The 18,369-nt window shown below is 42.2% G+C and overlaps 1 protein-coding gene across 1 annotated transcript in view; it reads left to right on the top strand.

Moving 5' to 3' along the window:
- LOC124720395 (coatomer subunit beta') overlaps positions 1 to 18,369 on the top strand; it is a 164,105-nt gene that overhangs the window by 33,017 nt on the left and 112,719 nt on the right. The window contains exons 5-6 of the mRNA XM_047245736.1: positions 4,244 to 4,442; positions 13,012 to 13,174. Coding sequence (XP_047101692.1) covers positions 4,244 to 4,442; positions 13,012 to 13,174 — 362 coding nt within the window. The remainder of the gene's footprint in view (positions 1 to 4,243; positions 4,443 to 13,011; positions 13,175 to 18,369) is intronic.

The raw sequence follows: 18,369 nt of genomic DNA, 5'->3' as shown, positions 1-18,369 counted from the left end.
CCATATCATCACACACCTGCCCCAGCTGCAATATAAGGGAGCACCAAAACTTTAGCTTGGAAGGGCAAGTGTTGAAGGTACCTCCTGCATCTCTTCTGCATGTTTTATTGTGGAATTTAAGGTATGTGATTACAGTTTTTTCACTGTAGCGGAGATGTCTAAAAAGTTTTTATGTACATTTTTGAGTTAATTTTTTTCTCTACGTGAAGTGGCTATTTGTTATCTGTTTCACTAACAGGTAGCCTGAAAATTCCCAAGGGGTTAAAATTACCCAATAGCGAAAAAGCTCAAAATAATGTCTATTTAAAAACATAAACAAACAAATAAATAAGTAAAACAGAAAATAAGGATAACATAAACAGGACAATGACTTCCCTCAAGAAATGTATTTTCTCCACAATTCAATCTACCATCCCCCATTCATTAGACTCAATCTACCCACCTAATATTCAGCATTCTTCTGTGACATTGTATTTCGAAAGCTTCTGTTCTCTTTTTGTCTCTGCTGTTTACCATCATCATTTCATTTCTGTATAAAGCTATACTGAAGACAGATACTTTGAGAAAAGACTGTGTAACACTTCAGTCAGTTTATATTGTGCCTGTTGAAAAGATTGTGCATTGACCACCAATCAGCTGTCCACCCAAATGAGTGGCCATTGCAAAACTGTGGCTCAGAACAGAGTTGTAACACTCCATTTTTGAAGTTTTTTACAACTTACATTGTATGCGACAGTTTAGCTTTTCTTATATCTGTAATTTTTGTGCAGTAGTTTGACTATTCACTTTACCATTTGTAGGTTCATGTTGCTTAACAGCGATGTTGTTATCTGAGTACATTATGTATCCTTTGTTGTGATTGACTGACAAAAGTGTGTCAGAATCTAGATTTCAGTCCTTCGGAAGCTACTGCGCTGTCTTTAGTGGAATTCATATTTACAGTTCCCTAATACAGTGCATATTTTCTTACGTGTTGCCACACGCTGAAACTCCTTCCAAAATGTGTTGTTTTTCAAATGGTTGCATTTCGTTTAGTGTCATGAGGTTCTACACTGGTGTGTAAAACATTTACTGTTCAAAGAATTCAACTTTTACAGTTCCTAGGGGAGGTATATAGTTACTCACCAGGGAGGAAAAAACGTGCTTTCATGCAAGTTGTAGTGTATTTTCACCCAGGAAAAAAGTGTATTTTTAACCTGGTAATCTGGAAAAATCCATGATTTTTTACCCCTCAGCATTTAAAAGATGAATAATAATAATAAAAAAGATTTGAAAATTTTCTGGAAATCAGAAACATTTATAATATTACACACTGAATTTATTATACACTTCTTTGTGCTGTAGAGAAAAAGATCCTTACGTTGTTTAACATTCATTCACAACACTTACAAATCTCACAATTTTGCCTCAATGGCCGAAACAAGTAGTAATCCTAGGGAGCCAGTTCAAGGCCTTAGGGTGGGTTAGGTAGCACTACCCAACATCGTGTCAGACTAAAACACCCCTGCAGCAGCACAAGCTGCCAAGCCTTAATGTGTTTATCTTCACAAATGAGAAGAATGGCACATTAGTGTTTCAGGTATGATGCCATCGATAGTCTTTCCACTCACTGCTAATTTTGAAGCTCCACCAAACCACCACCCGATGGGCTCACCCCCTGTGCCCAGCCACCGACTGCACTCCTGTCAAATGCAGATTTTCAGCAGACTTCACACAAATGTTTGTGAATACTGGATTTACCCGAGTATAAGATGACCCATCCCCACCCCTCTTTCCCATAGAGTTCTTGAGAAAAATTTATTTTTAACAAATTCTGACCAATCGGAACTACAGACTGTTTCATTAACGTAAAGAATCTGCCTAAAAAGTTAACAATACACCTACTCTGAACTTGCGCCATTTATTGATAGTCTACATTTTGATAACAAAAGGAACTGTTTACATTAATTTTTATCTTCATTGCCTTTTTTTGTCCACTTAGCCTGTCATATGTGGTATCATCCTGACAGGACAGCTGTGAAACTTAATTCTAACAAATATCTGGCTGTTCCTTTTGAATATGTTGCTATTTCTGAGGTTGGGTTTACCATGGCAACTGAGAACACAGGTGGTTTTATCAGAATACATATCGGATTTCCCTTCTATACTGACGTGAGGCTGTTATAATGTTGCTTAGAATGTTACAATGTTGCTTGCTTCCAAACGTGTTGTCTGCCTGCTGTTCTCTCATTGACTTTGCAAAGTGGACAGTCGCCGCACCCCGTTTTATTCCCGTTATACGTCACGGTGAACATCGACAACATTTGTAGCGCAGAGTACTGCACACGGGACTCGCCTTTGGGAGGATGACGGTTCAATCCTGCGTCCGGCCATCCTGATTTAGGTTTCCCTAAATAACTCCAGGCAAATGCTGGGACAGTACCTTTGAAAGGGCACGGCCAACTTCCTTCACCGTCCTTTCCTAATCTGCCGAGACCGATGGCCTCGCCGGTTGGTCCCCTCTCCCAAACGACCCCAACCGCCGCTATCCTCTGTCTATACCATTACCGTCTCCTCTTTTTGAGTGTCCAGTTTTAAAGTCAGTTCAAATCCCACTATTAACGGGCTCAGAAAAACTGCAGTTTAAACATAGTAGGTTTTCCTAAAAAACCAAAGAATGCGGTATACATTCCCGTGGTTGGCTGTGTGATGTGATATGCTGCGTGCTCCCTACTCCGCTCCCCACACTGCTCTAGTTCGCGGCCAAGCTTGTGTCACTACCCAACCCATTTGTAGTGCTGTGCTTCAGCGACTGAGGAACATGTGCTGCAGTATCTATTAGGGCGCAAGACATATGTAACAGCAGCAACTAATACACAATTAAAAGATCACTATCACGATCCAGTCGGATTCGTGAACTTTCACTTGTCCTGCGATCTATTGACACCTGTTTGTACTATTCCCATGGTGGGTCTCGCTGCTGTAATTTATTCTCGCAATAATTACAGCCAGTATAATGCAATTGAATAGATAAAAAATCTACTCATCAGGAGAACACACACGTAAAAATAAATAAAGTAAAAGTTTTACTTGTGCAAGCTTTCAGAGACAGTGGCTCCTTCTGGCGGGAGGATTGAAGGGGAAGGAAAAGGGGTGAAGGGAAAGGAACTAGAGTGCTTCAGAAAAATGGGTAGAGTTCGGAAAAGTCACCCAGATCCCCAGATCAGGGCAGAAGTACAGGATGGGATGAGAAGGAAAGACAGAATGTTGGGTACTGCACTGGACGAGATTTGAAAACCTGAGAGCTTAAAGGTGTAAGATAGGAGAATATGGAAGACAGAGATTACTGTTGAAATATAGTACACGAGTTAATAAAATTGATAAACTAAGTGCATTTTATGTGGTAGAGATGGAAGGGGGGGTGGAGAAAATAGACAGGTCAGAAAATGAAAGCTGTAGAAAACTAAAATGGAGTGAAGAAACGAGATGTTACCGTGAAGAAATGTTTACACGGAACAAATTAACGTAAATTAAGGCGAAGTGGGTGGCGAGAACTGAGGACGTGTTGTAGCGCCAGTTCCCACCTGCGGTAGTCTGAGGAACTGGTGTCTGGGGGAAGAATCCAGGTGGTACGGGTGGTGAAACAGGCATCGAGGTCACAACTCTCTTGTTGTTGAGCAACACACAATATCTTGTTTAGAGTATGCTCTTTCCTCCTGTGTTTCACAAAATTGTCAAATTCTAAGCAGAGCAATAGATTTTTGTAGTGGCTACTTCATAGCTTTTCGCCTCTCTCTCACACTAGCACCGGGCGAGTCAGGATATTTTCTGATTGTTCGAGCAACAAACATACTGTATCAAACGCTTCAGTGTATTGGGAAATTTTGAGGTGAGTATGATTTGGCAGAATGTTGACGGGATCCGGCTGCATACCCGGAAATTATTAGAAGAAGAAATACGCCGGGAAAATTTCAGAAGTCATATGATTTGCATAGTCGTGCCCTTACGAATTCTTCAAAATAAATTTGCATTAGTTTTCGAGCAGTCCTCGCACGATGTATTCTATATTAGTTAGGCCGAATGAGGTTGTATTCTGAAAGCTTGCAGTGTTTTCAGTCTTACCAATGTGCCTTTCCACAACTCGATGCCCCAACTTCGTTAACAAATCTGTACTGTTCTAGTTTATATCACTGTTACTGCCGACAAGTCCCTACCTCTGCCGTACCGCTTCCTCTCACCTGAATACTGTGCGCTCTACCCGCAGGTGTGGCAACTGGGCTCCCCCACCCCCAACTTCACGCTGGACGGCCACGAGAAGGGCGTCAACTGCGTGGACTACTACCACGGAGGGGACAAGCCGTACCTGATATCGGGTGCAGACGACCGCCTGGTGAAGGTGTGGGACTACCAGAACAAGACGTGCGTGCAGACACTCGAGGGCCACGCGCAGAATATCTCCGCAGGTATCAATACGCAGTGCCGATATACGCTCATTTTATGTGACCGTGTGCTGGTGATAGCAAATGTGTTTCTTCTGTATACAGGGTGTTGTAGGAGGAATTGTCAGTGTTGAGGAATATGGCGGGAACAGTCATTTGAAGCAAAAAAGACTAAAGACAGAAAGGAATTACAGACATTGGTTGTGAGTAGTTGTCGATTTAAATCGATGGTGAAACTTCAAAATTTATGCCAAACTGAGATTCGAAGTGGATCACTTGCTTACTAGGCAGATGCTGTGGCCACTGAGCCATCAGGACACAGTGGTCATTGCAGTTGCTCAGACTAACCTAGCACACCTCCTGTCAGACCCAAATTATCAACTTGCCCCCACACTATGAATGTAGTGCCCCTTGCACATTTTGCTATTACTTGTGGTATTTTGCAATTCCCGTAAGAGTTTGAACCTGGTGTGAATCTGCGTTGAAGACATCATTGACCGTCCTCACCTTAATTAAGTATATATGCGGTGTCTGTTCTTTCGGATCTGTCCGAAAGAACAGACACCACATACGCAGTAAAGACTAGTAAATATGGACCCTGAAATGCATAGTATTAAGATCTGTGAGCACTTCATCTTCAATACTGTGAAACAAATCTGTTCTAAGGAAAGCAATTTGCGTTCCATATTTTTCGAAGTGATAGTCTGGACCAAAATGAGAAAAAATAAGTTCAGTAAACGCAGCCCCTAATGTGCATACCTTAAGCGCTCTGACCACTTGTTCATCTTTGCTATTGTGAAACACGTCTGTTATATTAAAAGAGTGCTCCTGGTGCACAAGGTATGCATTTTAGAGTCCGTGCTCGCTAGGCATTTTTGCGTTGAGTGAGTGTTCTCGAATACTGTCCGTTCCTCTTGGGACAGCCTGTATAAAAATATTTTTAGTCAGTCATTATTACTGTGATATCTTTTTGTATGAATGTTTTTGCAGGAAATATTTGTTATTAGCACCCAGATAATTTTACAATTTGGACGACAACATAACAGCCTCAGAATGTTAGTTTTTGTTGCTATATCTGGTCTCCAGTGGCACTTGTGTTCTCTACTCCTTCATTGCTAGTGTATCAGCCAGAGGTGAATTTTTCTTTTACTAGACAGTTGAGATACCATTAGACTTAAATGCCCATTAAATTGGTTCTGTAATTTTTACATATTCTTAACTTGTACTCCTTTTATAGCATTCTGTTAACCAGACTTTTAATATTTTGAAAACTAGTAATTCTTTTATATGTTACATCTTTCTGTGTTACTGGTGCAGGAATGTTCGCTGATGAAAAAAAAAATGCAACTCCAAAAAATAAAGTAATGAAATTTGAGGAATCTACATCTACATCTACATCTACATTTACACTCTGCAAGCCACCCAACAGTGTGTGGCGAAGGGCACCTTACGTGCCTCTGTCATTACCTCCCTGTCCTGTTCTAGTCGCGTAGGGTTTGCGGGAAGAACGACTTCCGGAAAGCCTCCGGGCGCACTCGAATCTCTCTAATTTTACATTTGTGATCTCCTCGGGAGGTATAAGTAGGGGGAAGCAGTATATTCGACACCTCATCCAGAAACGCACCCTCTCGAAACCTGGACAGCAAGCTACACCGCGATGCAGAGCGCCTCTCTTGCAGAGTCTGCCACTCGAGTTTGCTAAACATCTCCGTAATGCTATCACGCTTACCAAATAACCCGGTGACGAAACGCGCCGCTCTTCTTTGGATCTTCTCTATCTCCTCTGTCAACCCGACCTGGTACGGATCCCACACTGATGAGCAATACTAGAGTATAGGTCGAACGAGTGTTTTGTAAGCCACCTCCTTTGTTGATAGACTACATTTTCTAATGACTCTCCCAATGAATCTCAACCTGGTACCCGCCTTACCGACAATTAATTTTATATGATCATTCCACTTCAAATCATTCCGTACGCATACTCCCAGATATTTTACAGAAGTAACTGCTACCAGTGTTTGTTCCGCTATCATTGTGCAATAAACGATCCTTCTTTCTATGTATTCGCAATACATTACATTTGTCTATGTTAATGATCAGTTGCCAGTCTCTGCACCAAGTGCCTGTCCGCTTCAGATCTTCCTGCATTTTGCTACAATTTTCTAGTGCTGCAACTTCTCTGTATACTACAGCATCGTCCATGAAAAGCCGCACGGAACTTCCGAGACTATCTACTAGGTCATTTATATATATTGTGAAAAGCCATGGTCCCATAACACTCCCCTGTGGCACGCCAGAGGTTACTTTAACATCTGTAAACGTCTCTCCATTGAGAACAACACACTGTGTTCTGTTTGCTAAAAACTCTTCAATCCAGCCACACAGCTGGTCTGATACTCTGTAGGCTCTTACTTTATCAGGCGACAGTGCGGAACTGTATCGAACGCCTTCCGGAAGTCGAGGAAAATAGCATCTACCTGGGAGCCTGTATCTAATATTTTCTGGGTCTCTGGAACAAATAAAGCGAGTTGGGTCTCACACGATCGCTGTTTCCGGAATCCGTGTTGATTCCCACAGACTAGGTTCTGGGTTTCCAGAAATGACACGATACGCGAGCAAAAAACGTGTTCTAAAATTCTACAATTGTCTAGGTGATATATTTAATGAATAAGATTTCAAGAGCACACGTTAATGTAGATGTGAGATACGCCATTTCAGATGTGAAATGCTGGTACATTACTAACCAGTGTAACTGCCAGAATTGTGGATACAAGCATGCAAACATACATGCATCGTGTCCTACAGATGCTGGATTCAGTTTGTAGGATGGAATTCCATGCCTGTTGCACACAGTCACTCAGTACAGGACTGCTTAATACTGGTCGTAGATGACGCCGGAGTTGTCGTCTGACGATGTCCCGTACGTGCTCAGCCGGACACAGATCTGGCGATCGGACGGGCCACGGCAACGTGTCGGCGCCCCGTAGAGCGTGTCGGGTTAAACGGTGGCGTCTGGGCGAGTGTTATCTCGACGGAGAATACTTCCGGGACACTGTCCGCGAGTGGCAGCACGACGTGTTAAATGACCACATTTACGTACAGATCTGCAGTCAGGGTGCGTGGGATAACCTCGAGAATGCTCGCGCTGTCGTGTGAAATCGGACCCCGGACCGTAACTCCAGGTCTAGGGCTGGTGTGTTTAACATGCAGATAGGTCGGTTGCAGGTCCGCAACTGGCCTTCTTCTAATTGAAACGTGACGATCACTAACGTGGAGGTAGAACCAGCTTTCTTCAGGAAACACAAAAGACCTCCAAACAGCCCTCTCCCCCCCTCCCGAATCCTCCAACTCTGCTCCACACCACTGAAGTTGCGACCGTACATTCCTGTTACCACCTCTGGCAGTAATTACGTGACCTCGTTCAAACTCGCCGTGTCCAATCTCAAAAGTAGTAGGCTACTCTTATGTGACAGGTGCGAAATTTGAAGGGACACCATCTTTCAGATGTAGCAACACATCTTCCAACTTTTGTTTGTCACAGAACTCCTCCTTGGAGTTGCCATTTCCTTTTTTTTTTTTTTTTGTCAGCATATTATGTCTGACTATTTTCGTGCTTCATAATTATACGAATCATTTCATTTCTTTCATCACGGTAACGTATCATACAGCATAGTTTATTTGTTTTACATTCACAAATAAAAAGTTGATTTCTACCCATTGTAGCAATAGAACGTAACAATTGACGGAAATGTTGCTGTCGTAATCACTGCTACATATTCTTTTGTAAGTTACCAGACAGGCCAATTTTTGTTTATAGATAAAACTCGGAAGATTGAGGATTACAAAAGTGAAACTCGTACATCATTTTCATAAAATCGTAATGTGTAAAAACCGTTTGATTATATTTTAAAAGAAATATCTAACTTATGTCACTCAGGAAGCAAATGTAGCAGTGTGCTTGAAAATTGTGACATTGTGTTAGGTTTCCATGACCTCTATTGGTGTCATTAAAATTCTACTAAATACACTGCCAGAAAAAGATTAGTATATACTTTTAGAGGAAACAAATTCACTCAAGATTTGTTGCTGCAACAGTGCATAAAATGATTATATTTACAGGTCAATAGCACAAGCGGTTCCCAGGTACCAGATGGTGTAGCATCTAAAGGTGACAATGCAAGTAATGACTGTAGCATCCAATCAATCGTGCAGATGCGAATACTGATCTCGGATATGTTATGCCACACCTGTTCGAACTGTTAACGTAGTTCTGTAAGAGTTGTCGGTTGGCGAGTCAGAGTCACTTCTCGTCACATCGTATCCCGCACGTGCTCACTCGGAGACGAGTCCAGACATTGTGCCGGTCAGGAAATTTGCTGCGCGCCTCGCAGAGCACGTCGAGATTCGCAGGCAGTGTGTGGGCGAGCATTATCCTGTCGGAACAACACGTTACCTTCCTGTAGCTGTACGACCTGCTGCTGCTACCCTCACAATACGACAGGTCTGTGCTGCGTGGACGTCCGGAACGTCATCTGTGGGTGTGAGAATGTTTACGTGACCACCGATACCGGAACCGTCGCACAGCTAACGTAGCACATACGACGACGTGGCAGTTCTCCGAAAGGACCGTCCCGCCACTAGGAAGGCCACAGTTTGACCCGTTTCAAACTCGACTCGTTCAGTTGGCTGCGGGAAGCCTGAGTGTGTCTCTTGCACCACACTGAGCCTTCTAGCTGTGAACATTCCTGTCAAACGGTAGACACGTATGGTACTCTGGTAGCTATGCCACTACTCTTGTCTGTTGCTGGACGATCTTGATACCATTACTAGTACGTCTACTATCCTCCACATAGCATATGCTGTCACTGGATCAAATTGAAGTTGTCTTTCCAGGAGCACTATTTTTTTCCCCCCTGGCACTTTAATGCTATAAATACTGAAGTAACCTGTGTTATAGCAGCCTTCCTGAGAACATAGACCCCAAGGAAGACAACTGCAGCATGTTCAAAATGTAGGCTATTTTAGTATTTTCAGCTGGCCTCCAGCTACCATTGACATTACCAAAACCGATATAGCATGTCATACCTGTCGAGGCAGGACACAAAGTAAAGGTTGAGGAGGAGGAGGAGGAGGAGGAGGAGATACTTCAGTGAGAGGAATACTGTCCATCCGGAAGTAAACCAATAAGTTGTTAATGCTTCCAGGTGAGTACCAGAGTGGCCGAGCGGTTTTAGGCGCTACAGTCTAGAACCGCTCGACCGCTACGGTTGCGGGTTCGAATCCTGCCTCGGGCATGCGTGTGTGTGATGTCCTTAGGTTAGTTAGGTTTAAGTAGTTCTAAGTTCTAGGGGACTGATGACCTCAGAAGTTAAGTCCCATAGTGCTCAGAGCCATTAGAACCATTTTGAGTACCAGAGTATTAAGGAATAACTGGTAGTCTGTGCACGAGAGAGTGAGAACGCAAGAGAAATTTTTGGAAAAGAAGAAAAATAGTGCAGATTGAAAAATGGAGAAATACGTGCTACGACGAATTGGACTGTCGTAGAAAAAGCAGTTGAGCAGCTACAGTGGGCTGGACACGTGAGGATTTCAGATGGTGCTGTCAGAAAAGTAATGTCAGTAACTTAGAGGGAAAGTGTCCACAGGGAAGACTGAGAACAAGGGGAGGGGATGGACTGCGTAGAGCAGGGCTTCCCAACCTTTCAAGCTGGTGGACCCCTTCTTCAGTCGAAAATCCATAGCGGACCCCTAGTCTGTTCCCAAGGATTTCCCCCCCCCTCCCCTGGAGTATCAATAGTCTTTGGTTTAGAGATGAATGAAAACAACTTGAAGGTCAAAAATTGACTTATGAAATAGGTAGTGCACTGACAAAGCAAGTTTAAGATTTAATGATGCCTGGGGCTGCATACGTGCCAGCGAGCGCTGTGACTGGTCAACAAAGCTCGCTCCACGCATGCATAAAAGTTTCAGTGCATCTACTGCCGTGAGCCGGCGCACAAACGACCCCCGTATTGTCGCAAAACAGTCGATCAGAGAAGCCGCATTCTCCGGCACTAAACTGTGTATGCGTTCTCACTTAGAAACTGCAAAGGCTGCTTGGGAATACAACCTGAAGTAAAAGTACACATTTTTTCACATGGAAAAAAGGTAGTGATGAATTTGATTTTCACATTTTTATTCAATAATTTTACTCATTATTTTACACGATTTGGTGAAAGGTGGCCGCGGACCCCCTAGAAAGAGCCAGCGGACCTGTAAGGGGTCCGCAGGCCACACATTGGGAAGCCCTGGGATAGAGACTTGCAGCGACCGGGATTCGTGAGAAACTGGACGGAAGCTGTATGGGACGGGCTGTGCTGGAGGCAGTTTCTGAGGGCAGTGTGTGATCTGCGCAGTACACCCGAAAGGATTTTAATGTGAACCGTGCATTTGCATGCCAACTCTTCCTCAGCTCCTCATGTCTTCCCATTTCCAGTCACGTGCAGCCCGATCGGAGCTGTGTGCCGGACTGGGCATCGACCCCCGTGCACTGTTTTCGCTCGGTTCGGGTCTCAACTTGTCCGCAGGCTGCATGTGTGTGTGTATCGGGTTTGTCTGATGTGACTTCACTGAATGCACAGTCGCATATATTATTTATTACAGAATTCAGAACTGGCCCTGATACTCAGTTCTGGGCTATCTCTTTTGTGCTATGACCAGCTCCTCTCCTTTGAATATTTAAGGGATATGTTGAAAGAGAGCTTAATTGTTGATCTGGCTACAAAAGCATCTCAAACACCTCTTTCCATTCAAAACATATATTTTCTTTTCAGTTAGCAATACAACTTAATTATACGAGGGTTGTCCACAAAGTAAGTTCCGTTTCTATTTCTATCCGCGGCAGCGCTACTGTCGCAGTTCTGAACGTGCGCAGCAGTTACTCTGACGCGAGGAGAAGACGTCCACGCCATTTTGAGATCGCTGCTGCCGTCGTGTGCTTTGTAGTGCTTCTTTATAATGTCAGCCGTAATTGAAAATGGCGCCGCGTTGGAAATCGGATCTGTGATTTGTTTTGTAAATGCAAAGAAAGTTAAACTGCATGAAATTCATCGGCAAATCTGCGATGTTTACAGCCAAATGCTGTGAGTGATTCGATGGTTACAAGATGTCAGACTGTTCAGTGAAGGACGTGATAAAGTGCACGATGAAGAACGAAGTGGACGCCTGTCTGAGGTTACTGATGAACTGGTTCACACAGTCGAAGAGAAGATTAAGGACAACTGTAAGTTTACACTTAGTGCCCTTCCTATGGAAGTTACGCAAATCTCGTGCACTACTTCATGAAATTGTTACTGAAAAACTGAAATTTCGAAAACTTTTCTCACATTGGGTACTCAAAATTCTTACTGAACAACACTGAAAAACAGATGGGCAGTGCACTTCAGTTTTTGATGCTGTACAATGAAGAAGGCAATGGTTTTCTTTTTTGGATACAGGCGATGAATCTTGGGTATCGTACGAGACCCTGAAACAAAACGGCAATCAATGGAACGGAGGCACACTTCATCCCCTATGAAAGTTAAGCCTAAGCAAATCTTGACACCTCGAAAAGTCGTGCACCATTTTTTGGGACAGAAAAGGCATTTTGCTGATTGGTTTCTTACCACGCTGCCAAACTAAGAAATTGCACTGCACAATACAGAACAAGCGCTGAGGGTTACTGTCAAAAGGTGGTGCCCCCCCCCCCCCCCCCCCATACCCAATAGTACAGCCCAGACCTCGCTCCTAGTGACTTTCATCTCTTCTTACACCTATGATCTGTCCTTCGTGGTCAACACTTCAGTGATGATGGCGAGCTGAAAGAATGTGTAACCACAACGTCGAATACACAGGCGCCAACCTTCTATGAGGAAGGCATACAAAAACTTGTGCCACGCTATGACAAGTGCCTACAAAATTTTGGAAGCTATGTAGGAAAGTAGTTTAACAGTTGTAGACGTCTGTACAATAAATATTTTTTCTGTGTCTGTACACATTTGTTTTATATAACCAAACAGAACTTACTTTGTGGACGACCCTTGTGTTACATTGTCCAACCTTTGGACTTCAACTCAGACATTTCACTCCACCTCAATTACGCCTTCTCCACGAACACACCTCGTGAGACTTTCCACGTACTCCTGCACAGAATAATGCACGCCCACTACGGTGGGTGGAGATGTGCTCTGAATGTCCAGTCCCACTAGGTGGGCAGCTCTGCACGAACAGAAAGCACGGTGGCAGTCTACTGCTTCTGATCGTTCTCCCTCAACGTGAAACCTTCCTCTTTCTTTGCACGGATATTTTCCATCTCTTCCAGAGCCTAAAAGGTGTACAAAGCCATTTTCCATTCTACATGTAACTACACGTATGTATAAGAAAACTTATACCAGGCCGTTTTATTTGTTTATATTATTACGCAACAGTTGTTTTCAGGTTTTTGATTGGTTTGTTGTTTAAACTCCTTTATGGCGGTTTTGCCACTCTGTCTGTGATCGAGTAGCTTCAGCTCCCACTGTGCCACAGAACGCGGCAGAAATATTCGGAGATATACACCTTTAACCTGCTGTCGCAGTGTGCTTCCACCCCGAGCTGCCGATTGTGCTGACTGGGTCAGAGGACGGGACGGTGCGCATCTGGCACGCCGGCACGTACCGCCTCGAGTCGTCGCTCAACTACGGCCTCGAGAGGGTCTGGACCATCGCCTGCATGCGGGGCTCCAACAACGTCGCCCTGGGGTGAGTGCTGTCTGTCTGGACGAAACATTGCACAGAAAGCTATGTCAGTGCAGCCTTTTAAATCAGTTCTAGTGCAGACTCAATGCGAGATGCTTATAATCGTTTCCACATTGAAACTTTGTCTCGAAACGTGGCAGAAAACCCAAAGAGATTCTGATCGTATGTAAAGTATGCCGGTGCAAGACACAATAAATGCTTTCTCTGCGTGATAGCAGTGAAAATTTATCAATGACAGTGCTGCTAAAGCAGAGTTACGAAACACAGCCTTCTGAAGTTTCTTCACCAAAGAAGATGAAGTAAATATTCCAAAATTCAAATTAATAACAGCTGCCAGCATGAGTAACCTAGAAGTAGAAATCTTATTGGAGTAGTGAAGCAGCTTAAATTGCTTAATAAAAGCAAGTCTTCGGATCCAGACAGTATATCAATTAGGTTCCTTTTAGAGTATGCTGATGCAACAGCTGCATACTTAACAATCATATACAGCTGTTTGCTCGAGAGATCCGTACCCAAAGACTGGAAAATTGCACAGGTCACACCAATATTCAAGAAAGGCAATAGGAGTAATCCACTGAAGTACAGCTTTGATATGTAGCAGGACCTCGGGACATATATTGCGTTTGTACATTATGAATTACCTCGAAGAGAACAGTCTGTTGATACACGGTCCATACAGATTTAGAAAACGTTGCTCTTATGAAACACAACTAGCTCTTTACTTACACGAAGTGTCGAGTGCTGTCGGCGAGGGATTTCAAATTGATCCTATATTTCTTGGTTTCCAGAAGGTTTTTGACACTGTATCTCGCAAGTGACTTGTAACCAAATTGTGTGCATATGGAATATTGTTTCTGTTATGTGACTCGGTTTGTGGTTTCCTGTCATAGAGGTCACAGTTCATAATAACTGAGGGGAAGTCATCGAGTAAAACAGAAGTGATTTCTGGCATTCTCCAAGGTAGTGGTATAGGCCCTTCACTGTTCCTTATTTATTTAGGAGCCAATCTGAGCAGCAGTCTTGTTTTTTGCAGTTGTTTGTAGATGAGGCTGTCCTCACAGGCTCAAAACTAATAGCAAAACGATTTAGATAAGATATCTGTATTGTCTGCAAATTGAGAATTGACTATAAATAATGAAAAGTGAGAGGTCATCTACATGAGGAATCTGTTGAACTTCGGTTACATGATAAATCAATCAAATCTAAAGGCCATAAATTCAACTAAATATCTAGGAATTACAATTATGAATAACTTAATTTGGAAAGAACACTCAGACAATGTTGCTGGAAGGCAACATTTTATTGGGAGAACACTTACAAGATACGACAAATCTCCTCAAGAGAGTGCATACACTACACTTGGCTGACCTCTTTTGGAGTACTGCTGTGTGGTGTGCAATCCTTACCATACAAGATAAATGGAGTACATAGAGAAAGTTCAAAGAAGGGCAGTATGGTTTGTATTACTGAGAATAGGGGTGGGAGTGTCACAGACGCAGTACAGCATTTGTGGTGGAGATTATTAAAACGAAGGTGTTTTTTTTGTTGTGATTGGATCTTCTCACAAAATTTCAATCACAAGCCTTCTCCTCCAGACGTGGAAACATTATGTCGATGCAGATCTACGTGAGGAGAAACGATAATCTTAATAAAATAAGGGAAATCAGAGCTCACACGAAAAGATGTAAGTTTTCGTTGATCTGTGTGCTGTGGGAGAGTGGAACGATATCAATTAATGTGAAAGTGGTTCGATGAATCCTATGCGAGGCACTTAAGTGTGATTTGCAGAGTAGCCGTGTGGATGTAGATAAGTTTACTGATACAGGAAATCGGCTTTGATATGTGATGTAATTAATTTGCTGTATGTGATGTCACAGGTGTGAAAACAGAAAAACAACAGAATGCAAATTATATTGATTGTGCATCTGTACCATCTTGTTTTGGAGTGTAAGGTTGTGCTGACTGACTGATCTCTAGCATTGGGTGATGTCTGGCTTGGTTTGAAGAAGAACTCTGATTGCAAGTTGGCAAAGCCAGTGAATGTGATATGATAAAAATAACTATATTGTATATTATGTGGTGTACGACTACAAACTTCTGGCTGCCATCTGTCTGTCCCACGGGGCACGAGCGGTCGCAGGGCCGGAGCTTCGCCGTGCACGGGCACGACAGCGTAAACGGCAATATACAAACTGCCAATATACTTCCGTGCACACCGAGGAAAAAAGTGCCAGACGGAAGCTGGACCCCAATTTGCGGACAGGTGTCATTCGTCGAGCCACATAGTCCACAAATGAGAAGCTCATTTTCGAAAGGTACCAAATCCATAAAATTTAATCTAACAGGGAAGACAAAAAATGTTCCACAAGCACAGTAACGTCAGAACTTGTTTGGTAGCTTTATTGTTACCGTATTTACTCGAATCTAAGCTGCACTTTTTTTCCGGTTTTTGTAATACAAAAAACTGCCTGCAGCTTAGAATCGAGTGCAAAGTAAGCGGAAGTTCTGAAAAATGTTGGTAGGTGCCGCCACAACTAACTACCGCCGTCGAATATACGTAGCGCTACACAGGCATGCTTTGTAAATAAATTTTAAAAAAAGATGGGAGACGAGCTTTCTTCTCCGCTCTGAGTTTCGACCACTGCATTTTCATACATTATCCAACGAAGTAAATACAAATTCCGTATTGTTCATCTTCGAATGTAGCAGCATTTGAATGTACTACAAAAATCCGACTGGCAAGACTGTTTGGGATGTTTGCCAATATGGCCAACTCTACGTTCTGAATTTTTTCCTACCTGTTGCTAATAGGAACTTTTATGAATTGTGAATCACATGCAGTATTCTCTTCACCATAAGAATAATATGAATATCAACACTTTGCCATGTAGTATTTCGTGTTTGCTGCTATCTCATTTAAATCCTGTCTGCCTAATAAACTGCAAAACTAGAGTGAGACAACAGCAAACACCGAAGAATATACGTATCATGTCACGTTTATATTCGTATTATTCTTATGCCTAATAGTGATACACTCAGAAATGAAGCACGGCAATTGACAAAATTTTTAAATCTAAGATGACTCTAATTTCAGTGCAGAATGTAATGTACTAAAGAGGCGTCTGCAAAGATTTTCAAACGGAGAAAATTTTTCGCCTAACTCTTGTTCAGAACATCTTCTATCATACGCAGTCTATTATTTGGTTCTTGTTGATCATAATCAAAGGAAGCAGCAGTGTAAATAACAACAAATAGCAGTATCTTGCCACTGTTTCGCTAATGAGATGATTCCTCTTTTTTTTAAAAATTGTAATCGGCGGTAGCGCGCACAAAAGCAAGCCATGCCACGAGCGACAACAGGCCGTTAACACTCACTCATTATCAGAATGTGACACAATGCATGACACAGTACAGTAATGCATTTTCAGCTTAGAGTGACGTAAACACCTATAACAAAGAGAATGGCACTTATCAGATCAAAGAAAAATAAGAAATAGATTCAAACCAAATGAAGCACGTGAAAAAGGAAGGGTAACCGTATAAATACAGACGGAGCGCTTGTAATATGGACCAACTTGTTTCGTTTTGGAGGTGCAGTTCAAAACTTTTCTTCCCCCTTGAATTTCGAGTCTCAAATTTCAGGTGCGGGTTAGATTCGGGAAAATTTTTTTTCCTTGATTTTGAGTCTCATTTTTCAGGTGCGGCTTAGATTCGAGTGCAGCTTAGATTCGAGTAAATACGGTATATTCAGACAGATGTTGACTCATTACTCCAAGTATTTCTGTTAAATGTTTGTCTGTTTAATTGTTATTGCGTAAATAAAATGGATTTGGTACCTTTTGGCAGAAAATTGTGTTAAATTTGTTAACTGTTGTTCTGAAGTTTCTGTTTGTGATTTGCAGTATTCATCTGACATATCAAACTCCATAATTCATTTAAAAACACACAATGAACATAAAAAATTGACAGACTCTTCCTTACAACATACAGTGTCATGTAAACAAATGTCGGCCATGTTGTTTGTGTAATTTCATTACCAAAGACACTGGCTGCTGGGATTTGTTACTTCTTGGAAACAAAATAAGACTGGATTTGATGCTCGTCACCACGAGCAGCAAGTCTTAAGGGGAAATACGTAACAGATATGTTATATTTTGGCACACACAAGTTCTTATTAGAGAGGTAATGGCTCTGAGTAATGCTGTCACCTGTTATTTAATTTTTCAAATTTTCCGATTTGGTACCTTTCGAAAATGAACTTCTCAAATATCGTCCTACCTACTGCAAAATTCTGCTGGTTCTTTACTGTGATACCGGGTGGGGAAGTAAAGCTTCATTGGGAGCTAAGACCTCCTATTATTCACTCTCGCTCACCTTATTTCGGCACACTCGGCAACCTCTTCTGGTCGAACTTCTATTCTCGAAGTGTTGCGCTTACTGCTGCAAGTTAAGAGTACAGATCTGACATCCTATTCTCAAAATATGTACGATGCTTCTGATAATGACGTACCGTATATTTTACTGGCGTTTACAGTGATTATGCGTACAGAAGTGTAATATTATGTGGGACATCTTAGTTATTTTGAAGAGGTTTAAGTCCACAAACAGTCTGTCTTATTTAACACATTCCAACTGATTGAATTTATAACAAGTTTGTCGTGTCCCTGTTATGTCGTTAACATTGCCACAGCTGCTCTTTCCCTACGGCTCGCACCGTATTGCCGAGGCAAGACCCGACAACAGCCTTACCGGCAGGTGTCGCATACTCAGTGCTACTTTCATCGTCATCCCGGCTCGCAGATACGCTGTGTCCATCCATTTTGTGATAAATGCTCATAAATAAAACGTACATTCCAAAATGTAGATTATTTAATTCATTACAAAACTAAACTTTTTATAGTTGCGAACATCATACGTCAGTTTGAAAAATGCTCAATTTGAAAAATGCTCAGTTTGAAAAATGCTCAGTTTGAAAAATGCTTGTGCAACACATCACTTACCCAGTAGTTTGCAATAAATATAGGCATCTGCCCTCTAGTGTAACAAGTCTTGTGCCGAGGAAACACATTGTAATGCAGCTGAAATGTCGGTTTTATATTTTAGAAATTTTGAAGTATTTTGTATGATGGCATTGTGCTACACCCAGAAGAGTTTTAATCAAACAATAGAATTTTTGATATTTTTAATTAATAATCATC

Source organism: Schistocerca piceifrons, chromosome 11 (genome assembly GCF_021461385.2).
Source record: "Schistocerca piceifrons isolate TAMUIC-IGC-003096 chromosome 11, iqSchPice1.1, whole genome shotgun sequence".
Lineage (NCBI taxonomy): Eukaryota > Metazoa > Arthropoda > Insecta > Orthoptera > Acrididae > Schistocerca > Schistocerca piceifrons.
Note: the sequence above shows the minus strand (reverse complement) of the source record. Positions and strands in the feature narration are given on the sequence as shown.